Source organism: Microcaecilia unicolor, chromosome 13 (genome assembly GCF_901765095.1).
Source record: "Microcaecilia unicolor chromosome 13, aMicUni1.1, whole genome shotgun sequence".
Classification (NCBI taxonomy): Eukaryota; Metazoa; Chordata; class Amphibia; order Gymnophiona; family Siphonopidae; genus Microcaecilia; species Microcaecilia unicolor.
This window is the reverse complement of record NC_044043.1, coordinates 99,203,995-99,230,862: the sequence shown is the minus strand read 5'-3', so window position 1 is coordinate 99,230,862 and position 26,868 is coordinate 99,203,995. Positions and strand designations below refer to the sequence as shown.

Genomic DNA, 26,868 nt, shown 5'->3' with positions numbered 1-26,868 from the left:
TTCCCCCCTCTGATTCATGGTTTATTGATTTAAGATCCCCACCTCCCCTTCTTCCACAGGGACACTCAAAGAATAATATCCACAACAGAAGTCTCCGACACATATAAAAAAACATATCTGCTTCATATGTCACGGTACTGACGGTGCCCCATTGAGGCAGCAAACTTGAGAAGCAGCCAGCTTGCCATTTCCCCGCATAAAACTATGCCAGGCAACTATTGATGGCGGGCCCGGAGCAGCCCAGGACTGTAGGATGCATTTTTTGATAAGGTCGCTAATAACACAAATTTGCACTGCGCCTCTCCAAGACCTTTCTGTAATAACTGAGCCGCACTACCCATCAACACTACCGAGTAGGACCAATCAAATGTGCAACACAAAGTGTCTTCAATAGCCAGATTGTTGACTTTAATGAACACAGGTCCCAGGACACACACTCGGGGCACTCCACTTCTAAACCTTTTCTATGTAGATAACTGACCGTTTTCTACTTTGCAATCCACAAAAAGGTACTGCCTCTAACCCCAGACCCAAATTTCCCAAGGAGTCCCTTATGAGGGACTTTGTCAAATACACACAGTAGATAAGTTGAAAGCTATTTAAAGTATAGGGTGAAAAAGACCTCACGGGGATGCTTCATGGAAGCGGGTCCATTCTCTAACATTGGTCTACAAAAAAAACACTCCCATAACTTCAAACTTTCATTTATTCAATTTTTTTTCTTATATACTTAATTCTTTGCATTATTTTTTTTCTTAAATATATCACACCTTCAAAAATAACAAAGCATCAAAGTACTTATCTTTCACTCCTGACAAAGCATCCATTTTATTTCATAAAGCTTCTTCAGGGGACTGTGTCGATCTTCTTCTCATCCAATAGTGTTCACTCTCATTTCAAAATGGCATATTGATCATTTCTGGGGTTTACCATGTTACCATTAAACCATGCTGATCATTGTTAACCCTTCTTTCAACCTTTAATGGCAACATTTTATCTGGGCTTCCAAAATAGTCTACGTAATTTCTGTACGTCATGAAACTTTTGACCTAGCAAGCACTCCTTTAAAAAATTTTTTTTTCCAATTTCTTCATTTTATCAATGTCCCTTGCTTTAAAACTACTGATGGCATTTAGAAATAGTGCCCATCCATGTTATCTACCATCCCCTTCTTCTCCCTTAAAGATCCTATGTACTTCTGCCAAGCTTTCTTGAATTCAAAGTTTTCATCTCTACCACCTTCACCAGGAGGCTGTTCCACAAATTTACCACCCTTTCAGTGCAGAAGTATTTCCTCAGGTTACTCCTGAACCTGTCTCCTTTCACCATTATCTGCCCCTTCATCCCAGAGCTTCCTTTCAATTGAAAGAGACTCGCTGCCTGTGCATTTAAACATCGCTAATCATATTGCCTTTCTTCCAGTGTTTACCCCTTGCACCAGTAAGTACTAGAAACTTTACACCCCTGTTGCCAACTTCAAGAGCCTCCTGTCCACCAGGACAAGACTGCTTTAAAACACTAATTCTGGCCACACAATGGAATCCTGTGACGGCAACATTTACAGCACAGTGTTAAGGAAGCAGCAGTGCAAAGGGAAGGGCACCATAATGGTGTAGATCCTACAAGATAAGCCATAGAAAGACTTGGGGCCAGATACACTTCAGCATTTTACCCTTTGTGTCTATGGCAAAATCACTTATACAGCTGGCTCTTAAAGAGTAAATCTACTTTGTAAAAGAAAAAAAAGGAAGGAAAAAATAAGATACAAAACAGTAAAATCACACGGAATACTTTTTTTTTACAACACTTGTTTTAAAATCATATATTAATTTTTTAATTACTTGGATGCAAAACATTTCAATGGAAAGATAGTCAGGGGAAAACCTTTTATTTAGTAAATACAAAAATAATTCTGTTAGGTCTGCCATCCTTTGTTTCAATAAGGGGCAGAAAAATGGTGTTAAACTAATACAAAATATTTAGTGAAATTCCAAATGTTTCAGATCCTCCCCTCCCCCCCCCCATCAGATGTTTCCCCTATGAGGTACCAAAAAAATGTTACTTTTTTTTTTTCTTTTTATGGATCTCTCACTGATATGGAAGAGGAGGATGAGAGGTGGGTCCCTTAACGAGGAAGAGAACATGAGCAGCACCTACCAGTACAGAACACCCATAACATGTTCAGGGGAGCCTCTTAAGGCTTCCCTGAGATATGAGAAAGTGTTCGCACTGGATCTGTGAAGATGACATCACCAAGTGTGCCAACATCTCCTCTGCTTGCCTGTGGAGAAAATAAAAATCCAACCGACTGCCAACTTCTGTCCCAGTCTCAGGGGGAAAAAATTCTGGCCTCCCTCAGCAGAACACTGGTGTCCCTCACATGCATACCAATGCATGTGAGGGACACCATACATACCCATTCTCGGTATGGGGTGGAGGGCAAGGTCTCTGGTCCTCAGTCTGACTTCTCTTTCTCTTTCATGTGCAAAAAGACGATGCTGAAGATGAAGAGACCGAACATCATGGAAAAGGCACTGGCATAGTATGGAAATGCAGAGGGAATGAAGCGTTCATACTGCGTGTGCTGCAGGGGGCGTACAGACACCTACAAACAAAAAAACGTACAGACAAATACAAATCAGTCCCCTCCTCAATCATGAACACACGGCTGCTGCCCACCAGTCAGAGTGGCTTTAAATCTGGCCACTGTGAAAACCTCTGGTGTCTGTTTCAACCCCATCTGCTCCAAATGGCAGAAAGCAAGGTTCAAGAGATAAGGATAACCCAGCTTCTCTCCCCCCTTCCCACCTAAAAACAAAGACATCAAGATCTGTTGAAGAATCATTTCCCACAATTTACATTTCTTTTCAAAACCTGCCTAGCTGCTGGTGTCTAAACTTTGTACACAACATGGAGCAGCTGAGGTGCCTTGGACATGTTTTATTCATCTTCATCAAGCTATGCCTGTGGAATAAATTATTCGATAGGTCAACACTTACCTGAGTGGAGGAGGAGAGGTGTGTGTATCCCAGTCGGTTGTAATCCACTTTAAATTGGAAGACACCATACACGTCCGGCAGCTTGAACTGCACACTGTATTTTCCACCTGGAAAGACAGCTGTGATTAATCCTGGCTAAGACCAGAAGGATGGAGGAACGGGCATGTAATTTGTTCCTCTGACTAAGCACAGAGGATACAACCTACAGACAAGGCTCTTGCTATGATGCTCCTTCCTACACACCTGGTGTCTCTTGGTTTTATATGTTAAAATATAAAGGGAGCACAGATCATCTCTTCCCCCACAAAAATCATACTTTGGCAGACTATCAAAGATGTCCAAGTTATTTTAAAAGGTCTGAATTCACTATTAAAACAATCTCTGGCTGACAACTAGTGAAGCAAATGTGCAGTCTATGAATGCAGTATGTTAATTATGGTATACAATTCAATTTATGCAGAACTGCACATTTCAAGATAGTTCTGCCTCCGATCTCGTTGCAGCAGTACATTTTAGCAACTGCAGGATACCCAGCTATATTAAGCTGCCCAGCTTACAGACTGGGGATGGCAAGGCAGCACGGGAAGAACACAGCATGCCCAGTGAGGTCTTTTGCTATTTCACTGAGCACCAGGAAACTGTGGTCTTGATGGGCAGCTATCAGAAGACATCACCTTCTGAACTAGTCTGAGGTCTACAAAGACTCCCCTATTACAGGTAAAACAATCACATTATATTTACTGCTAAGCAGCCATCAACATGGGCACACTGAAACAGCAGCTTCTAGCCTCCCCTGAATACAAATATCTGAACTATGCAATTGTCTGCCTCCTGCTGATACATCTAAACTTTCATATTTGGGTGATGTTAGAGAGAGAGCCCACAGGCGAGGCCGGGGGGAAATACAGGGACTTTGTATTTATACACATACTCCCTCCCCATGGGAGGAAGCTTAACTGGCTTTCTCAGGGTTATGAATGGTTGGAGTGGCACAAGGACACAGAGACATGGAAGGTACAGAAAAAGGAATGGTTAATGATTAAATGAGCATGCGTCTGGTGTGTTTAGTTTTATGAAATGTATTGTACTTGAGTTAGGGTTTATATGGCTGAACTGTCGTGTACTACTTTGATTTTCTTTTCTTAGAAGGGTGGTATATCAAATGGTATGTATATATAAACAAACATACTTTTACCCATACTGGAGAGGAGCAATAAAATTCAGCTGTTCCCTGTTAATCACTATCCAATATGAAGCCTACAAATTGAAGAACCTTGAAACTCACCATTTTTCTTCAGAAAAGTCCTGATAAACGGATCAATGCGGACAAACTCCAGCTGGATGTCATCTCCATCAAATGGGACCCACTCACCATGGGAAAGCTTTTCGATCACAACGCTATACTCCTGCATAACACACACACACACTATTCATCAGCAACTGTGTACCCAATGCAAAGTGCAGCATTCGTGACGTGATCCTGGACAACTCAAACACACTACACAGATGCAGATCTGGGCTCAGTTCTGGAAGGGCAGGAGTGAGATGCACAGGCAGAAAAGTGTGTGTGAGCACATGTGCATGTGTCAGCACTAGAATAGCAAAGGGTGTTCCAGGGCACAATCATTTCTCAGTACTGGTGCGTGTGTGTATATAAAACCAACAGAAAAAATGTCATTATTTACACCAGTGGTTCTGGAGGCGCCCCAGCCAGTCAGGTTTTCAAGATACCCACAATGAATATTCATGAGAGAGATCTGAATGCACTGCCTCCATTGCATGCAAATCTCTCTCATGAATATTCACTGTGGATATCCTGAAAACCTGACTGGTTGGGGTGCCTCCAGGACCAGGGGTTTGGGAACCACTGATTTATACTATATGCAAAACAGTCTGGTGATGTAAATACACTGCATTAATTTGCTTTGCCATGTTCTGTAGAATCAGTTTTTTTTTTGTGAAGAATGTTTATTGCAGTTCAATACAATAACAGCATTTCATCAAAACTTAATAGCACCTTCCCATCATCATGTTGGAGGGAAAGTTCATGCAGAACAAGTAAATAAAAATAAAAGCATTTCTCATTTTTATTCAGGAAACTTGCACTGTTCACATTTCTAATGCCTCATTTACGGGAGGGAACTAAGTCACAGCTGAACCCTGGTTATAAGTTGTTCTTATTCAAAAGGTGAAAATGGAGCCAAAAACATTTTCTATTGATTTGGGAAAAATACAAAAGATGCAGTGAATCATTATAATGGCACGCCCACTTCTTATAGAACTGGGATATTATTCAATCCCATACTTTATTTCACAATCATCATTTGAAGATTGCCTTCTCCAGAGATCGGAACCTGAAAGAAATTCTGTGTCCAGCTGACTTAGTAAGACGTACTCCGATTGGCACAGGTGGACACTCAAAATGTGGGACCTGCTCTTATTGCACTAGGACTGTTGAATGCACAGATTTCACAAATCCAGTTGATGGGAAGATGTACAAACTAAAGTGTAGCACTACATGTAAATCTGACCATGTTTTGTACACTTTGCAGTGCCTGTGTAAGAAGTTTTATGTGGGCAAAACAGAACATAAATTTTCCACTTGTTTGCGTGATCGCAAATCATGTGTGAATTATTACATCATATAATCCTATCCTGATAAATTACTATCTACTTCGAATAACATTAGAGGTAGTATACAATGTTACACAAATGAAGCTACATAAAGTGGACCTGCAAATGTCAAATCTACGTTGGTCCTGCAAGTCAGTTCCTGGTACATTTGACCACATTCTCTTTCGCTGGACCTTAGTTTGCCATTTCTGAACTGGTGTGGTCTCAAGTTATGAAAGTACTGTCTCTTCAATGGCCACTTACTTATTCAGGGGCTGTTTCTACCCTTCTACCAGCTGGCCTTGATCTGTCTGTCAGGAGGAACTAAGCTCTTGGCCGTTATGACTAAAACACATGCGTAGTGAAAACCTCAACGTGCACTTCTGGTGGTCTTCTCTGACTGATATACAAATATGAGGCACATGATATGGAACACTTGAGCCGGTATGAGGTGTTCCAAAGAAGCAAGCACTATTCCCCTTTATACTTAAAATTTTTTTTCTATTTATTGATCTTCACCTGGGACCTCACTCCTTCCCTACTACAGACCTGACCAGGTAAGAGTGGATAGCTTCAGGACTGTGTAGATTCCCAGTTTCCATCCACAACTCATTGCACCCTATGTATAAGTGTGCATGTTTTGGGGTGCGGGGGGGGGGGGGGGGGGGGGGGGGATGGCAGGAAGGTTGTCAAGATGTTCCTTTGGGGGAGGGTGTGGCTTATTATGTTTACATCTTTAGTAATGCTCTTATTGGTACAATGAGAAGGCTAACCTACTACTACTACTACTACTATTTAGCATTTCTATAGCGCTACAAGGCATACGCAGCGCTGCACAAACATAGAAGAAAGACAGTCCCTGCTCAAAGAGCTTACAATCTAATAGACAAAAAATAAATGAAGTAAGCAAATCAAATCAATTAATGTGAACGGGAAGGAAGAGAGGAGGGTAGGTGGAGGCGAGTGGTTACAAGTGGTTACGAGTCAAAAGCAATGTTAAAGAGGTGGACTTTCAGTCTAGATTTAAAGATGGCCAAGGATGGGGCAAGACGTAGGGTCTCAGGAAGTTTATTCCAGGCGTAGGGTGCAGCGAGACAGAAGGCGCAAAGTCTGGAGTTGGCAGTAGTGGAGAAGGGAACAGATAAGAAGGATTTATCCATGGAGCGGAGTGCACGGGAAGGGGTGTAGGGAAGGACGAGTGTGGAGAGATACTGGGGAATCTGAAGGTGGGAATCTGTTTGTGCATTAAAAGCTCAGTAAAGACGAGAACTTCAAAATAAAACAACCAGAACACAATATTACAGAAGGAAAGAACAGAAAAAAGCTAAAGCTCGCAATTCAGCCTTTGTTAGATTACTCAGTTCTCCCACCCTAAGTACATACATGCAGATGTTTTGGGTGATTCTACCTCTATTCTTCATATTAGGAAATCCAAACTACTCTCCTCTGGATAACTTACCACAAGATCCATGACTGTATAGGCATTGGGCGGGGATGTCTCACCCACACGGTGATGGGTCACAGATCCAACTCTCAGTACCCCCTCTTCCTTGAACACCCAGCGAGACAAAGCTACTACCAGCTCATAGTTCCCAGTCCGAGAGTACCTAAGCACAAAGCAGAGATCTGGCTAGCAGAGTAAAACTCACAGAAAGCATCCGCCGATTGAACACTACTCGCAGCGATGGACCTGTCAAATCGGGATTCTCTCAGAAAGGGAAGAAGTTTATTTGTTAACAGAATCAGAATGGCTCTTGCACTTTTGATTTCAAATCTTGACATTTTTTTTTTTTCAGGACGAGGAGGGGGAAGGTGGGGTTTTAGCAGTTTCCTCCTGCTCCAGCTCATTTGGAACCAAGGCACTATGGGGGCAAGTCTATCAAGGCAGCGCCAACATCCCAGAATATCAGCATGTGCGCGTAGCCATGTGCTCATAAATGCCAATATTCCAGCTATACGCTATTCTATAAAATGGTGCCGAAATGCAAAGGCACATAAGGCAGGTGCGCATGAGCAGGACACACAGTTCTGCAAATAAGTTACACAATACTATAACTTATGTACTTAAGCATTTATAACAGCTGTGGTCACACCTAAATTAAATACGCATATTATACCTGTTACATTAGTATTATATAAAGGAATCTAAGTGCCTACATTCCTTTACAGAACAGACTCCAGACAGATGCTCTTTATAGACTTGCCTTCCATGAGTCTTTATTTTGCATCTCCTGGGGAGTTTTCCCTCATTTTATATCCTCTCCTAATTCTCAACACAGTGACACTGCCAGCCAGGAACCAGGCCTCAGGCTCCTTCTTCCTCAGCCCTGTCATCACGGTCCCTACATCTGACCACTAGAAATTGCTACTGTACAAGGGAAACTCCATCCTTGCAGAGGCTGTTAAAGTGTCTTAATTATTAATCAGTCAAAAGACAACTTCCACATTTCAGTGTCATGTTAAACTTTCATCTTCTCAGTTCAGCAAAGTAAGACTGGCCTGACGGCTCAAGTGGTAAGTGCTAAATTATTGCCAAGTGGAAGATCTCCATGTCAGATCTTGTGCTCTCCAGGTTAGCTGAGATTCATGATCATTGCTTAAAGCACAGTCAAAGTTCCCCAAGGACCCCTTGTAGACAAGGGTTGTCACTACTGTGATCAGACTATATGAATTTGGGAGGGAGATAAAGAATGGAGGAAAAACTCCCTGAGCTGTTGTGAATGAAGGCTGTTGGTGCCAGATCCCAGCAAGGGGTTCTGACCAAGCTGGACGTATAAGGGAGCAAGAGGGTACTGGTGGTTCAGAAAATGAACAGCACACTGGCACATGAGACTGACATTCAGCCCATTCTCAGAGCAACAGCTTATCAGAAGTCCCCATCTCCTGGATACAGGTGAAACCTACAGCTCTCTCCTGAACTGCAACACAGGTGAACTGTTCAGGTCTGACCTGGATTCTCCCCTTTGCGCCTCAAAACCCAATCTAAACAAAATACCTTTCAGAGCCAGGGGTGGCCTTCTGCACCTCTGAGTTGAAAAAAGCATCACTGAAAAAATCCAGGGAGCCACTGAAGATGACACGAGCATTATTCCTGGCTTGGAGACCTGCTATCAAGAGGGTGTTCCTCCCCACTGCATGAGGGTACTGGGGAAAGAGAGGAAGTGATTTTGATTCTGGAATACAACAGAGTGCACTGTAGAAGCAGGAAACAGACTTCATATGGTTAAAGCAGGAGGTTCTCAACCCAGTCCTCAGGACACACCCAGCCTGCCAGATTTTCAGGATATCCACAATGAATATGTATGAAATAGATTTGCATATAATAGTGCATGTAAATTTATCTCATGCATATTCATTATGGATATCCTGAAAACCTGAGGACTGGATAGAACTCCTGGGTTAAAATTACAGCGTATTTTCTTTAAGTCACTTTTTATATATAACACACATACAATTCATTCTTACAGTGCCGTAAGTAGTTTTTACCTAATGATTTTCTTTCCTTTAGTCCTACCAGACCATTCCAGACCCTTGGGTTATGTCAGTCGACCAGCAGATGGAGACAGAAAACTAAAAGTAGTTCTTTGCGAGTCATCCCTTAAGGGTATAGTGCAGCTATGGAATGTTCAGTATAGTCTCCGCCTCCAAGCGGATGGATTGTGCAGCTCCTCCTTGGTGCTTGTTTAGGGGCTCCTGGCCCAGTTTTCTTCTGTGGCAGTTGAGCAGGGGAGTTACTGCTGGATGAATTTGCTCATTTTTTTTTTTTTTTTATTTGTAAGAAGTCTTTATTATCCAACAAAACAGGACTTAAAATACATTGCACATGCAACACAGCTATAAAAATAAAAGTACTATTCCATTGCTAATACAACTAGTCTGCAAATGTTTTCAATACTGCAATGTTTAACAGTTTCAATCTTCAATAATCATCATAACAGAACTTCAAAATTTTTTTTTTTTTTTTTTTGTAATGTTGTGGATTCAAACGTTCCCCCCCATCCCATCCTCCCCCCCTCTTCCCACCCTCCCTCCCTAAGGACTCGGCTGGCCACCTACTATCCGCTCACTCTCTCATCATACATTCTAAACTGACAGAGCTTCAGAAGTAACATTTTTCCATATTAGGTTCCATTTACCCAATTGGTGTTTGCGCTCAGCCTTCAATCTCTCCATTTCACGCACATACCACAGTTTGTTTAGCCATCTTGCTATCGGAGGGACCCCTTCGCGCCGCCAGTGAGAGGCCACAACCACCCTTGCAGTTCCTACTACATGCTTCACCAGTATCTGTTTACATGTTGCTAGGCCTGCAATCTGAGCTGAGAACAGAAACACTTCAGGATTCCACGGTATTGCGCTCCCCAGCCATTTCTGCAACCTAAAGTGGACCGCCCTCCAGAATGCCCGAATTTTGACACAATCCCACCATATGTGCCCCATTGTGCCTTTATGCCCGCACTTCCTCCAACACATACCTGGGGCCAATGGAAACATCCTCTGTAAGCGGGCAGGTGTAAGATACCACCTATATAGTACTTTCACTGCGTTCTCCTGTATGGGGACATGTGTCGATACCCCTACTACACCTCTTTCTATTCTCTCCCATTCAGGTTCTCCCAACTTCACACCCAGTTCCCTTTCCCATCTTTGCCTGTGCTCACCACTGCAAGGTGATTGTTTACTGATGAGGAGGTACAGGTGGCTGATCAGACCACGAGAAGAAGAAAACTTCTCACACATCTTTTCTAACTCTGATGTTTGACGTTGCATCACCTCCCTCACCGCTTTAGTCTGAAGGAAGTGTGCTAGTTGACAGTATGCAAATTCACCCCCTTCTATCCCCGGGAACCTGTCCTTCAGTGCATTTAAAGACAGCAGTGAGTCCCCTTCAAACATTTGGCCCCAGGTTCTCACCCCTTCCTTGTACCAAACAGTAAAAGTCCCTTTTGTAGTACCTGGTAAAAATAAAGGATTAAAAGCTATAGGGGTGCTGCGGGTGAGAACGCATTTTCTCTTAGGGAATAAACTGTCCCAGTAGTAAAGTGTCACCGCTATTGATGGGCATGCTCGTTCCTCCAAGGTTCTAAAAGGCTTCGGTAGCCACATGAGTGCGTTCAACGGTGTGTCCCCTAAGGAATGTTGTTCTATGTGCACCCACTGTCGGTCCGGGTAGTCTTGTTGCCATTCAAGAGCGGCCTTCCCTTGTGCTGCTCTGTAATACCAGGTGAGATTGGGTACCCCCAGCCCTCCTCTCTTCCGTTCTTTATATAGCAGTGCCCTTGCTAGCCTTGGATGCTTTCCTGCCCAGACGAACCGCACTAACTTGTTTTGCAATGAAGCTATAAATGGGCATCATCACAGGCAGCACCTGAAAGAGATACAGCAAGCGGGGTAGTATGTTCATTTTGAGTATAGCTATTCTTCCAAACCATGAGACTCCCAAATCTCCCCAGCGCTCTATGTCTTCCCCGATAGTTTTGCCTATTCCTTTGTAGTTAGCATTAAAAAGTTCAGAGAACTCCCTAGTCAGGTTAACCCCTAAGTATCTAATTTGCTTAGGTGCCCATCGGAAAGAGGAAGAGATCTTTAAGGATTCCACCACTGCATCTGGGAGTGTCACATTCAAAGCTTCTGATTTTGCCATGTTAACTTTGAATCCCGACACTGCCGAATATTCCTCTATGACGCTCTCTAAGTGTGGAAAGGTGTCGAGAGGTCGAGATATCATCAGCAGGACGTCATCCGCGAAAAGGGCCATTTTGTGGATTCTATCTGCTATTCTGACTCCTGAGATATTAGGATCCAGCCGCACATGAGCCGCAAAGGGCTCCATCACCATAGCGAACAACAAGGGTGACAGTGGGCACCCCTGTCTGGTGCCTCTGTACAACGTGAACATCTCGGAATTACCACCATTGACCTGGACACAGGCCCTTGGGGACTCATAGAAAGCCTGAATCCACCTCCGGAACTGTACCCCAAACCTCATGGTTTCCAAGACCTTGTACATAAAGGGCCAGTGAACCCGGTCAAAGGCTTTTTCCGCGTCAAGACTTAGAAGACAGAGCGGTCTCGTTTCTCTTTGCCAGATACATAATGTCCACCACTCTCCTAATGTTGTCCATCGCTTTTCGGTAAGGGACAAAACCCACCTGGTCAGGATGGATGAGCACTGGGAGAATAGGTGCCAGCCTACTTGCCAACACCTTAGCCAGGATTTTTACATCTGCGTTTAGGACCGATATAGGTCTATAAGAACCACATTCTTGGTGGTCTTTGCCTGGCTTAGGTAGCACTGCTATCCATGCCTCCATCATGGACATCGGCAAGGGCTCCCCCCTCCCCACTTTCTTAAACACATCTGCCAGGATGGGAGCTAATTCAGGGGCAAACTTTTTATAAAACTCATTTGGCAAGCCATCCAGCCCAGGTGATTTGCTTGAGGGTAAGCTACCGATAGCTACCTGAATTTCCTTAGGGGTCACTGGTTCATCTAGCAGTGCTTGTTGCTGGGGACTCAAAGAGGACAACTCACTATCTAGTAAATATTGGTCTACTAGCTCCAAAGGGGGGCTAAGTTCCTGAGCATACAAAGTCTGATAAAATTCCCCAAATCGTTTACGAATTTGGTCAGATGTATCTAGATCCCTCCCTCCTGCCTCTCGTATCTTTAGAATGGTCCGCTCTACTTTTTGCCTACGCAATTTTGTGGCCAGAAGGCGCCCCGCTTTGTTGCCAAATTCATATGAGTTCACTCTATTCTTTGCTTCTATCATGCTAAGCTGCTCGGAATATATGGAGTCTAATAGCGCCCGCTGTGCATGAAGCTCCCGCAATGTTCGTGCTGACCCATTGGCTTTGTGCTGTGCCTCTAGTACGCGAATGCTCTCCATACAGCGCTCTATCTGTGCCCTGCGAATCTTTGATTTTTTGCTTGCCAATTGCAAGAAGTAACCCCGGGACACTGCTTTCAGAGCATCCCATACCGTATTGAGTGAGGGCCCTGACTCCAAATTAATTTCAAGATATTCTTTTAGCATCTTTTTATATCCTTCCACCACTTCCCCTTCCCCCAAGAGACCAACATTTAGTGTCCATCTTTTATCCTTAGGTTCTGCTCTGATATTTGGTAAGGTAACCCACACCGGTGCATGGTCCGAGATGGTCATACTCCCTATCCCCGCATCAGGTCCCTGCTCTACTAATGTGACATCTAAAAAAATGTAATCAATGCGTGAATAGGAGTTGTGGACGGGTGAATAAAATGTATAATCTCGCTCTCTCTGATGTTTCAATCTCCACAAGTCCAGTGTGCCTAAAGATTGTGCTAGAGATCTCAGAGCCAACGAATCCTTCTGACCTTCGGCCCTAGGAGCTCCCGTGCGATCTAGATTTAAGCTCATCACAGCATTAAAGTCCCCACCAATCACAAGGGATCCCTGGGCAAAACTAGTTAAGGAGTTTTTAACTCTCTCGATAAAGCTCGCCTGTCCTACATTGGGCGCATATATAGATGCAATTGTTAGGTCCACTTGGGCAATTCTGATATGCAGGAAGATATAACGTCCACCCGGGTCCCTCTTTACCTTGATCACCTGTGCCCCAACCGATGCGTGTATTAGTATCGCTACACCTCCCTTCTTTGACTCTGCCGCCGATGCATAATGTGCCACTGGATATTCTGAATGGGATAGAAGCCTTTCATGTCTGCCCCGCAAGTGTGTTTCCTGCAGCAGGGCCACATGTGGCCTTAACTGCGTCAATTCTTTGTGAAACTTCTGTCGTTTCTGTGGCATATTTAACCCCTTTACATTATAGGAGAGAATCTTTAAGTCAGTACCCATGACTGGTTATTTGAGCAAGTCTGATCAATTGCATTCTTTCGTGGCACCTCTGTACAACATTACACTGTCTTGCATCCGTAGCCCTAACCTTGTCCTCCCCCCCTCCCCTTCTAACATCCTCCCATCTATTCACCCCCCTTCCATCCCCCCTCTCCCAACCATTCTCACCACCTGAAAGACCTATGTCCTCCAGATGGGAATCGAGGAAGCTACCCATCAGCCACACAGCACCCAACCCCACTTTCAGCCCCCCCCCCACTCCCACCGGGTCTTTAAACACTTATTATTCCCCTTTTCCCCCCACCCTCCTAGTTCCCAACCAAGTCACACCGGATCAACTTATGTGTCAGCATTAATCCTACCCACAACTTATCCAACTCTGTGCTTCCCCCCCTCCCCCCCAAGTCTGAAGCTTATAGCTAAAAGTAGGTCCATCACCAACTAAACAGTATGCAGGCCAAAATCGGCCTGTCCAGCGACCTTTAGTCACGTTCTCCCAAAATGGGCTGCCTCCATTCTCCATGACTGTTGAGGCACTGTCCCTGCACCCTTATCAAACCTGTGCAGTCCAGCTCAACGCTTCTGGTTATTTTTCTTGGAAGATTCTGGGACTCTTTGCCACCGTTGAAGTTTCGCTCTTGTAGTGGGCGCCACCGCCCCAGGTGGGGCCTTTGCGGAAACAAGTTCAGCAACGTGCAGGACCTCCCATGCCTCTTGTAGAGTTTGCACCCTATGCTTGTTACCCTTCAGGGTAAAGTTTAGTGAAAAAGGGAATCCCCATCTGTATTGTATCTGATGTTTACTCAAAGACTCCAGCGCCGGCCTCATTTGTCTTCTAAGCTGGAGGGTATATTGTGAAAGGTCTTGATAAACCTGTATCTGAGCTCCTCCAAACTCCAGAGTCTTTGTCTTTCTTGCAGCCGACAGGACCTTTTCTTTGGTTTCATATTTATGGAACCGCACAATTATATCACGCGTTTGCTGCTCCTTTCGCGCGCCCAGTGCTCTGTGCGCTCTATCCAATTCACACCGCAGCTCTCCCTCCTCGGGGCCTAACAACGTGGAGCACAATGTTTGTATTATCTCCGCCACGTTTTCTGTCTCGCCGCCTTCAGGGACACCGCGAAAACGGAGGTTATTCCTCCGTCCCCGGTTTTCGATATCGTCCAATTTATATTCCAGGTGAGCGTGTTTATGTTCCATTTCTTGCAGCAGGGTGGCGTGCTTATTTAAAGTGTCCGTGTGCTCGTCTATTTTCAATTCTGCCTCCTCCACTCTTCCTCCCAATTCTTTGAGGTCAGCGCTAAGCGTGTCCATTCGCTCTAATATTTCTTCTTTAGACTGCTTGATCTCCGTCTGTATATTGGAGAGAAACCTGCGTAGCTCACCAGATATGCCTTTTTTTGAAGGTGGGGCTCGCGCTTCAGACATAGAGAGTGCAGAGTCCGAATCCGAGGGGGAGGCTCGCTCGGGCGATTCGCGATTTTTTGCGGCCTTGCTCAACATACTTTTCTCTGCCCTTTCCGCCTCTTTTTTCCTCGTGGAAATTGCTTTGCTCATGTCTCCAGATGTTTAAGGGTGAGATCCGCTGGTTTTTGCTGATTTTTTCTCCCTTTGGGTTGCTATTTTACCCGGTTTGTCGGTAGTGGGAGAGGGAGCTCCAAGGCTAGGCTGCCATGCTACCCGATGACGTCACTTCCTCCTCCGATGACGTCACTTCCTCCCCCGATGATGTCACTTCCTCCCGAATTTGCTCATTTTGAGTAGAAGTTCCATTCTGAGCTCATCCCCCAGCGAGAACATCTAGCTGGGGGATGAGGGACCTGGCTCCACCAGGTGTCATCCGAGCTCAGACAGGAACTTCAAAATGAGCAAATTCATCCAGCAGTAACCCCCTGCTCAACTGCCATGCAGAAGAAAACTCCCCAGACAAGCATGATCCATCCACCATCCGCTTGGAGACAGAGAATATACTGCACCATACCCTTAAGGGTTGGCTCACAAAGAACTACTTTAATTCTTTGTCTCCATCTGCTTGGACATAACCCAAGGGTCTGGACATGAAGGAAATGAACAATTTTCTTATATTATATATCAAGTTTTATAAATTCCATCATACAAAGCTTGAGTTATTATTTTACTCTGCACATGTGTGTAGCATGTGTGTTAAAAATAGTAAATAAAAATGTAGTGCTGACTCCTTACCTGTGTAATTGGTTTATCAGGGAAAAAAGAATAAGAAGTGGATGAGCCCGTCAAGATATCCAGTACAAGAGGGTTTTCAGGATCTGCCACCATGCTGCAGAAAGAGGCAGGACAAACGAGCTAGGAGACAATTCAGAGAGCACTGAAGTATTCTTCCCTTTGGGACCAGCAATCTGGGGTCAGTACAACACAAGGGGAACTGCCCAAATCAGCAGCTTGATTACTGCTTGTACTGATCACCACTCAACAACAAGGGGGCACCACCATATCTACCTTTCTCATCTTGAATGCTGGTATCTTATCACCATGGTCACAGCACTTCTAACCATGTGTTTGGACACAAACTGAGGTCTTCCTTATACAGACAAACAGCGCTGGACCATCAGGCTGCATATACTCCATTCATGACAGCACTCGACTATTCATCTCACTTACCCTACCCCCCTGAAGAGAACGGGATTCAGTGGAGATTTTCCCACAATAGTAGGAGCCTTCAGCAGATTCTCAGCATCCGCCACGATAAGTGTGTGCTTCAGAGGGTAAAAAGCAAAACAGTTTTAGTTCCACAGAATACGTAAAGTCGCTTCCTCAAAAATAAATCCCCAGGGCCTTCAATCAAATAACAATGCATTGATTCTATGAGATTAGATCTCTCTACTTTCCTGGTGAAAATTACTTTGGCTCTATTAGACAGGCTCATGAAGAAACAATGGAAGAATATTCACAGAAGATTTCTATAAAGGGGAAGCTGGCCACTGCCACCACCACTTTAACAATCTGCCTCTTTGAATGAAAATACAAGCAATTCCCCAGGAAGCTGCAATATTACAGTATTGTGCGATCATTTTGAAGTTAGCATCATTGGCCAATAAAGCCAATACCCTGGGTTTGCACTGGTTCTACAGCAGCAACTTCAGAGATTTTGACAAGGAGGCCAAGGAGTATATCACGAACAAGATGGAGCCCAGAATTTAGAAGCCTTGCCAAGCAGCACAATTGAGTAGGCCTGTGTAAGGACTACATGCTGTCTCTGAAGATGGTCTTGTAGACAGGGTGACACCAGAGCTTCCCCAGGCACCAGCCAGTTAAAGTAAATCTTAGCTAGGTAGCATTTATTTGTATAATGCTCTTCCTTTTCCTGTTTGTTCGTTATAACTTACAGTTCACAGTAATATTTGTCCTACTAAACTGTTTAGATTGGTTGACCTGTGTCTATGACTGGTCATTGATCTCAACTTTTTCTTTCCCCCCATTCGGTACATTTGTGTTATCCCTGGGTTTTGTGGGGCACAGCCCTTGCCCAGAGGCAGGTGGAAACTCAAGATGGCAGCACATACACAGGTGCAGAGAGGGCCCCAGCAATGCTTGCCAGGACCATGCAAGTGTCCACGAGGTTAACCCTGAGGCACTGTGTGACAGCCCCAAAGATCTCAAGGATTCCTGTAGCCTGCCTACGACATTTGGCTCAGAGCATTTACCTGTCCAGGGTCAGAGGTGGCATAATTGTGGTGATCGATGACCGCTGTCTTCTCTTCGTCAAATTCAATGCCACATTCACTAGCCAGCTCCCTCAGAGGATCACCTGAAAGTAAACCCAATGAGCAGACTGAGTCAAAAAGGTTGACCAAAGAACAAGGTATAAAAAAACAACTAATTCTCAGACATCATCTCACATACAGGATCACTACTAGTTGTTCCAGCAGGAGAATAAAGAAAGACCCCATATCAGTACCATGATGTAGGGTCAACCTGAGGAGCTCTATTTTCCTAGTCGTTGGGCCGCTTTATCAGCGGAGGAGGATCCGCGGACAGCTTCAGAGCCTGGAGGACCTCAGACAAGGTTGGTAACTCTTGGAGTCTAAAATGCTCAACCACCAAAGAGTCCTCCCCCAGAGGAACCTGAAGTGGTTTTGTCAAGCGACCCTGTGTTCCAAGCTCCCCATTGTCCGCCTCCACCTCAAGAGGAGGCTCCGACTCAAGGGAAAGAACTTCCTCGAGGTCCTCCACCATGGTGTTTTTGGCCCCAACAGCCCCTACCGAAGCTCCCACCAGGCCCTTATACAGGTGCACTACTCAATAGTTCTCAGACTCCCTCTGCTGGTAGGAGTGCATATTACCCACTAGTCAGGAATGGTCTGCAGCAGACGATAAGGAAAAAAACTATTCAACAAATTGAAAATCTTGCTATCATGCAGCATCCCACTTAGGGTTGTTTACTGAACAGACTCTGAAGTGATAAAAAAAAATAAAATGAAATGATGGGCATATCACCTGATCAAGTCACCTTAACTCGTGGGAGCTATTCTTACCAATATCTGAGCTGGCAGCAACAAGGACACTTCCTCCTCCATCAATGAAAGTACTGATGGTCTCAACATTTATGTTACCTCCAAAATCTTAAAAAAAACACAAAACGAATATCATAGGGGTGTTACTATCGTCTTACTTTCTCCCACAATCCCATAGCAGGTCATACGGGCCAGAAACTATACTCGCCATGGCTAAAAGATTCTGAAGGAAGATAAGAGATTAGATCCTATGCATTTGGGATTCTGTCCTGGTTATTTTGGTTGCTTTACTGAATAAAATGAGGCAATGGATGGATCGGAGAGGGGGGGGGGGGGGGTAGAATATCAGGGATTGATTCTCCTTGGTCTTTGTCTTAGAATTGAAAATTAGGTTTAAGACCGTATCATCTTTCAGGTTTACCCATAATATTGAACACAATATTTAAATGATAACAATAACTCTACTTAATAACATTGAGAGGGAAGGGAAATGGGACTTGATATACCGCCTTTCTGAGGTTTTTGCAACTACATTCAAAGCGGTTTACATATATTCAGGTACTTATTTTGTACCAGGGGCAATAAAGGGTTAAGTGACTTGCCCAGAGTCACAAGGAGCTGCAGTGGGAATCGAACTCAGTTCCCCAGGATCAAAGTCCACTGCACTAACCACTAGGCTACTCCTCCCTTAGTACTACCAAATTATAAGCATTGCTAGGTCTATTGCCTCAAGAAATCCATTCAGTGAGGGCAAAAGTGCCAACTTTCCCTAGGGCAATGCCTTGGATTTGGAATGGATTGCCCAGTGAGTTCAAATGTAGTCGAGATTCTTTTCAGTTTTTAAGCCATTAAAGACCTGGTTCATCAATAATAAATGAATGCTACAGGTAAGGAGAGCTAAGGGCTGATTAGGGTGAGGCGGAGCAATTAATTTATGGGGTGAGAGTGGTTTCTTTTGTGTTTTATTATTTTAATTGTCTTGTATTTAGATTGTATTAATATTTTATTGTACTATGCTCTGTACTATCTTTGACTGAAAGGGCGGAATATAAGTCTTGGAATTAAATTAATGGCTGGCCTGCTCATGAAACGGAAGGATATCAGACATGGGTGCAAGAATTACTTTACCATACCTTCTACAGACGGGGAAAAGATGATAAGGTTGTCATAGAGAAACTCTCCATACTTAATGAGTGATAAGCCAGGGTCATCAGCCGTCCTGAAGGAGAGGTCAAAACCTCTTTCTGCAGCAAGAAACACAGACAGATCCATAAATGCAAAATCCCCAGAAGCTACAAGTTCTAAGATGATCAGAATCCAACAATGTTCACACACAGCATATAAAGGTGCTCATTTTCAAAGCACATAAACTTACTAAGTTACATGGAGGCGTATTTTCAAAGCACTTACAAAGTTATATAGAGGAGTATTTTCAAAGCGCTTAGACTTACAAAGTTACACAGTAGCCTATGAAAGTTTGTAAGTCTAAGTGCTTTGAAAATGAGCCCCATAGTAACCTACTGGACTGTACGTCTAAGGGGGTCTTTAGACTAGCACATGTTATCTGCATCAGGGCCCACAGGAATAAAGAGGCCCTAAGTGCTTTTAAAGTGAGCCCCCAGTATTTAAAATGTTTCCAAAATAGCAATTTTAGACATTTTTGCAAGAAACGTTTCATCTGCCACTTTTTCTATTTTGAAAATGAGCCTCTTGGTATCAAAAATATACGCTTTAGTCCAATTTCTAGGATTCAATTCCCCATCTCCAAGTTTACCTCAGGGACTGTATTTATAGTTAGGTTTGATCATTTTACCACCATTATGCTGTTAACAAAATTGTCATTTTTATATCAAACTGCCTTGGGTGAATCTTCATAAAGTTGGCCAATAAATCCCTATAAATAATTCAAGCAACTGCCTCTGTTTAGATGATTTAACAACCTAGTTCCCATAACTTGAGGGCGCCCAGCCACAACCCCACGTGGTTCTGAGGGGTTTTAACCTGTTGGTACCAACCCAGATACCCCCTAGCCCTCAACATCACTAGGTCACACTTCTTTTACCAGCCTCTTTTCTTCTTATTTGGCTGGGTAAATCTGTTTGCAGTTACCAGATTGGATTTTTGGGAACTTGCAGGTTGCTGGTTATAATCTGATTAAACTGTGGACTACAGTATGACAAAACGTTGCTTCTTTTAACTGCCTTTCTTTTCTATTTTTTAAACTCTTACTTCTGCTTTCCAGGGGACAAAAGGTGAATTTTTGCAACACTACAACCTGCCAACCTTGTTCCTTACCCTGTTCTCTACAAATGTCCCACATATACTTGAATCTTGTCATGGTACTAATTTAACCCACCACTGCTAGTGAGTTATTCCAAACATCTACCGTCCCCTCAAGTACAGTAGTATTGTCCTGTATTTAGTCTGAATCATCCTCCAACTTCTTTCCATTTATTTTGCTGCCCATCTTTCCGTATAGATACATATGATGCCTTGTCTCTCTAAACACCTCTGGGCATTGTATATATTTATAAAGAAAGATGGGCAGCAAAAAAAAAATGGAAAGAAGTTGAAGGATGGTTCAGACAAAATGGCTGCATGTGTGTGGATGTGACGCTTGGATAGCAGACAGACTTTGTAGATCTGTGTCTGTCTATGGCAATCCAGTTTAGGATGGTCTGTCTGCTTTTAACTCCTAACCCATACTCACTTGATCAGTACCCATGTTTTATCACTGCCACCTTAGTAATTCCCTTATCTCTTATTTGTCCTGTTTGTCTGTTCTAATTAGATTGTAAGCTCTATCGAGCAGGGACTGTCTTTTTATGTCCAGTGTACAGCACTACATACGTCTTGTAGCGCTATAGAAATAAGTAGTAGTAGTACTGGAAAAGGCTTCCATGGCAACTTAGTAGCTAGAAGTGAGGACAGTGCTGGGTAGACTTTCACAGTTTGAGCTCCACAAATGACAAGACAGATTTGGATAGGCTGCAGTGGGCTTTAACGGCAATGCCGGTAGTTGGAACATAAGGACAGTGCCAGGCAGACTTCTACAGTTTATGTCCCAGAAACACCAAAGAAAGACCATAATCATCAAGTATATAATATCACAGTCATTGTGGATTTAATTATGAATTGATAATGAGTGTGAATGTTGAGCAGACAGGATGGACTGTTCAGATCTTTATCTGTTACTATGTTAACTATGAAAGACTTCACCTTCCTGCAACTTATTAAAACTTATCAAAATACCCAAATGCTTTTATCATCCTCTTTCCCTTCTGTAAACATATTAATAAAACTAGCCGTTGAGCCCGCTACTTTTGGAATGGGGGGGGGGGGGTTCCGAGCCCCCCCCCCCCGGAGTCGCCGCCGCCCCTCCACCCGGCTGGAGCAGCACTGTAAACTTACATCAGCACGCAGCAGCAGGCACATCAGTAAATCTGCCGTCGGGGCGGGCTTCCATCTCTGCCTGTGTCCCTACCTTGTGTGACGTAACGTTGGCGAGGGCGGGACAAAGGCAGAGAAGGAAGCCCGACGGCAGCTTTGCTGATGTGCCTGCTGCTGCATGCTGATGTAAGTTTACAGTGCTGCTCGAGCCAGGTGGAGGGGCGGCGGCAACTCCGGGGGAGGGGGAGCGGTTCCGACGTCTGCAGCATGCCAGTAGAGACTTCCCTCTCTGTCTCGCCCCCGTATTGAAGTGGGGGCGGGGCAGAGAGGGAAGTCTCTACTGGCATTTGCGAGTGAGTACGGTCACTCGCCGTTTATATGTTTGATGGTTACATCATGAACAGTATATTTAAAAAAAAAAAAAAAATCCCACAACCACAACTCAAAAGGGGCAACAAAGGTTTTTATAAAACCTTTTGCACCATAATTCCCTTCATTCAGTACTGTACATCCTCCAGTACAAACGAGGTGACTGTACATCACGGCACTACTATTATAACTCCATCCTGGTAGCGCAAATACAAAAGGCAATAGTAACCATAAGTACATAAGTATTGCCATACTGGGAAAGACCAAGGGTCCATTGAGCCCAGCATCCTGTTTTCAACAGTGGCCAATCTAGGTCACAAATACCCGGAAAGATCCCAAAAATGTACAAACCATTTTATACTGCTTATCCCAGAAATAGTGGATTTTCCCCAAGTCCATCTAATAACGGTCTATGGACTTTTACTTTAGGAAGCCGTCCAAACTTTTTTAAAACTCCGCTAAGCTAACTGTCTTTACCACATTCTCTGGCAACGAATCCCAGAGTTTAATTACACGTTGAGTGAAGAAAAAGTTTCTCCGATTCGTTTTCATCGCATGCCCCCTAGTCCTAGTATTTTTTGAAAGCGTGAACAGACGCTTCACATCTACCCGTTCAACTCCACTCATTATTTTATAGACCTCTATCATATCTCCCCTCAGCCGCCTTTTCTCCAAGCTGGAGAGCCCTAGCCGCTTTAGCCTTTCCTCATAAGGAAGTCGTCTCATCCCCGCTATCATTTTAGTCGCCCTTCTCGGCACCTTTTCTAATTCCACTATATCTAAAAGTAGTTTCTGTTTGGCCAATCAGTCTTTCCTAATATGGCAACACTTATAGCGGAGTTTAAAAAAAGGTTTGGAAGGCTTCCTAAAGGAAAAAGTCCATAGACCATTATTAAATGGACTTGGGAAAAATCCACTATTTCTGGGATAAGCAGCATAAAGTGTTTTGTACTTTTTTGGGATCTTGCCAGGTATCTGTGACCTGGATTGGCCACTGTTGGAAACAGGATGCTGGACTCAATGGACCTTTGGTCTTTCCCAGTGTGGCAACACTTATAGCGGTTTGGACGGCTTCCTAAAGGAAAAGTCCATAGACCATTATTAAATGGACTTGGGGAAAATCCACTATTTCTGGGATAAGCAGCATAAAATGTTTTGTACTGTTTTGGGATCTTTCCGGGTATTTGTGACCTAGATTGGCCACTGTTGAAAACAGGATGCTGGGCTCAATGGACCCTTGGTCTTTCCCAGTATGGCAATACTTATGTACTTATGGTTACTATTGCCTTTTGTATTTGCGCTACCAGGATGGAGTTATAATAGTAGTGCCGTGATGTACAGTCACCTCGTTTGTACTGGAGGATGTACAGTACTGAATGAAGGGAATTATGGTGCAAAAGGTTTTATAACAACCTTTGTTGCCCCTTTTGAGTTGTGGTTGTGGGATTTTTTTTTTTGAAAGATACTGTTCATGATGTAACCATCAAACATATAAACGGCGAGTGACCGTACTCACTCGCAAATGCCAGTAGAGACTTCCCTCTCTGCCCCGCCCCCGCTTCAATATGGGGGCTTGATGGACCTTTGGTTTGTCCCAGTGTGGCAACACTTTTGGAATCATTTTCTGCATACGGTAAGCTCCGACAATAACCTTGAAAACGCGGCTGGTTTATTATAAAGCATGCACTCGGTGAGCCACCACTGTGAGGACCCGACTAGGGAAAAGGGTTCTTCTGTGACTCTGCAGGACTAAAGCAGTCGGTCCAGCTATCAGCAAACGACCCTCACCCGCCAAACTCCGGAAAAAGAGTGAATGCGTCTCCCTCAGGTTGACGTTCTCCAACAGCACCAGCGTCCGCCCAGTCGCCAGAGCTCCAGGAGGCAGCGGCGACAAGCAGAAAGCTACAAGCAGAAGAGCCAGGAGGCGGCAGGCAGCGGCCATCTTTCCTTCCTCGGCGGGGCTACTACAACTAACTCCCGCCTCCCGGAAGCGCCAATCAGCAACCAGCTCCCCGGCTTCCGTCGCGTCCCTTGAGAGTCACTGATGACGCTGCGGAAAACCCAGCAGTGAAGCTGATGCTGAGCGTCTGTGTTTGGTTTTGGTTTGTTTTACGGCACTTTTCGCGCAGATGACGAGTGAATCGTCTGTACAGTCGCAGGGACCTAAAGAAAACGGGAAAGGCGCCAAAATAAATGAAAAAAAAGCACCAGGGCACCGCCCCCTCAGGACACGGACCAATCGGAGAAGGCCAGCTCGCTCGCGGCTCAGCGAGGCAGTTGAACGTCGAGCAGTTGCGTCATCAGGTAGCGCGAGGCGACGCTGACTGAGGGAAGGAAGGAAGGGCTGAAAGAAGGGGTGAGTGTCGGTGACGGGTTCAGGTTTATTTAAAAAAACAAACAAACAACAGAGGTTGATTAATTTCTTAAGTTGTGGAGACCCCCGGGAAGCAGCAGAGGGTGGTGGTGGCTGATTCGTGTCGACTGATGTAAATAAAAGTAATATTTTTACAAGAGAAGGGCTCAGGTGTGTGTTGGGGGCAGAGGTGACCTGTGACCTTTTTCATGCCGTGTGCACTAAAAAAAAAAAAAAACTATGAAGTGAATTTCAGCTTTAAAAGTTGGAATTTTTCTGTGATTCTCAATAAGAATTTTCTAGTAACATTATGCCTGGGCTTACAAGTGAAAAATGGAATTTATGTATAAAAACTGTGATTTTATGTCCCACTTCTCCTCTTCCTCCACTCTCTATCTCAGTTGATAACACCCTCATCCTCCCCGTCCCATCTGCCCGCAACCTCGGACTCATCCTCGACTCCGCCCTCTCCTTCTCTGCGCATTTCCAACAGACTGCCAAGACCTGTCGCTTCTTCCTCTTCCCGCAAAAAAAGGTCCAAAAATTTCCACAAAAAGCCAACACAGAAAAAAGAAACAGGTGGAAAAACAACTTCAAGAGATCAATCCAAGACAAGAGGTGAGATGCTCCAGAAGAACTTTATTAAGGACCCAACACAGTCCGTGTTTCGGTTTTTAAAAAAACCTTCATCAGGGGTCAATCAGTAGTTGCACAGAGGATATACTGACAGACAATGGAGCTCATGAAATGTAGTCTCTTGAATGAATTAGAGATTGTAGCCTCGTACTGACAAATTCAATATGAAGTAGTGTCGACACTACTTCATATTGAATTTGTCAGTACGAGGCTACAATCTCTAATTCATTCAAGAGACTACATTTCATGAGCTCCATTGTCTGTCAGTATATCCTCTGTGCAACTACTGATTGGCTTCTTCCTCTTCAACATCAGCAAAATTCGCCCTTTCCTCTCTGAGCACACCACCAGAACTCTCGTCCACGCTCTCATTACCTCTCGCCTTGATTACTGCAACTTACTCCTCACCGGCCTCCCACTCAACCATCTATCCCCCCCCCCCCCCCCCCCCCCCCCCCCCCCCCCTTCAATCCGTTCAGAACGCTGCTGCACGTCTTATATTCTGCCAGAACCGATATACTCAAATCACTTCATTGGCTTCCGATCAGATATCGCATACAATTCAAGCTCCTCCTCCTTACCTACAAATGCACTCAGTCTGCGGCTCCTCACTACCTCTCCACCCTCATCTCCCCCTATGTTCCCGCCCACAACCTCCGCTCACAGGACAAAGCCCTTCTCTCAGTACCCTTCTCAACCACTGCCAACTCCAGGCTCCGCTCATTCTGCCTTGCCTCACCCTATGCCTGGAACAATCTTCCTTTACCCATATGCCAGGCCCCCTCCCTACCCATCTTCAAATCTCTGCTTAAAACTCACCTCTTCAATGCTGCCTTCGGCGCCTAACCGCTCGAGAAATATAAAATACCCCAATCTATCCACCCTATCAGATTATCTGTTCACTCGTCCTCTAGATTGTTCACTTGTCCTTAGTTTGTTCTCTTGTCTTTTAGATTGTAAGCTCTTTGAGCAGGGACTGTCCTTCTATGTTTAAATTGTACAGCGCTGCGTAACCCTAGTAGCGCTTTAGAAATGTTAGTTAGTAGTAGTTATGCAGCAGTTTCAATGTTATAAGAACAGAAGCAAAACAAACCCGTTTTCGAAAAATGAAACAGGTCCTAGGAAGGCTATTGTCTAAGCGAGTTCTCCTCTCTCCCCTCCATGTCCAGCGATTCGCCCCTCCCCTAACCTCCCATCCGTGTCCAGCGATTCTCCCCTCCATACCTCAGGTTGCAGCAGCAGCAGGCTGGGCTCACTTCCAGCATTCCCTCTGTGTCCAGCCTTCCTCTGACATTTCGTCTTTCCGCAAGGGCAGGACACAGAGGGAAGGGAACGCTGGAGGCGAGCTGATGTAAGCTCATTAGCATACGGTTACAAACCCAGCCAGCCCTTCCAGGGAGGCAGATTGACCAATTATTATATAGAGATAAGTGCTGCTGAAATACATGTGTCCATCTCCTGGAATCTGAGTTGTTCCATGTATTGCTGCACTACCAATGGATCTTCAAACGACTTAGTTGTACTATTAATGGTGACCTTCATAGTGGCAGGAAAAAATAGTCCATACGTCACACCAGAGCGCTTTAACCAGGGTCTTACTGGAACAAATTGGTTGTAGCGCTATACAGTTTTTTTTTTTTTAATGAACATCAGTCACAAAAAGGATTGTATGACCCCCTTATTTAATCAGAACTTTGGATTTAGCCAGTTGTAGGATTTGTAATAGATGTTGGTAATGCAGTAATTGCATGTGAGAATTTAATAATGGCGCCAGAAAAAGGAGGACACATTGAGCCAGTCCAGGTTTTGTGTTCATTAAAAGCAATGGAAGTAAAATCCAGACTGGCTCAATCTGCCCTCCTTTTTCTGGAGCCATATGGTAGATGGAATGCGGTGTGCAGTGTCCAATTGGTCATCTTCCTCCAGGTCTATTATATCTAACACTCTCATCTTAGTTCTTAGGCTTCTGGCCTTTGCATATGGACATTTCAAACAATGTCTGTTCTTATTTACAACTATTTACAGCAGTTGTCTGTGATAATTTGCAGTCTTGAAAATCTGGCTGCTGTTTATCTAAAAACACTTGGGGGCTCATTTTATTTATTTTATTTTTTGATACATTTGTACCCCGCGCTTTCCCACTCATGGCAGGCTCAATGCTGCTTACATGG

The 26,868-nt window shown here is 44.3% G+C and overlaps 1 protein-coding gene across 1 annotated transcript; it reads right to left on the bottom strand.

The window, feature by feature from the left end:
- Positions 1-1,872: 1,872 nt before the first annotated feature.
- On the bottom strand, positions 1,873-23,695 carry DDOST (dolichyl-diphosphooligosaccharide--protein glycosyltransferase non-catalytic subunit). Its single transcript, XM_030186131.1, has 11 exons — positions 23,497-23,695; positions 19,083-19,193; positions 17,971-18,057; positions 17,140-17,243; positions 16,097-16,191; positions 15,662-15,755; positions 8,608-8,756; positions 7,072-7,219; positions 4,285-4,405; positions 3,000-3,106; positions 1,873-2,605 (listed from the first exon to the last, which is right to left on the bottom strand). The coding sequence occupies exons 1-11, from the start codon at positions 23,648-23,650 to the stop codon at positions 2,456-2,458; spliced, it is 1,320 nt and encodes a 439-aa protein (XP_030041991.1). The 5' UTR covers positions 23,651-23,695; the 3' UTR covers positions 1,873-2,455.
- Between the last annotated feature and the right edge of the window lie 3,173 nt (positions 23,696-26,868).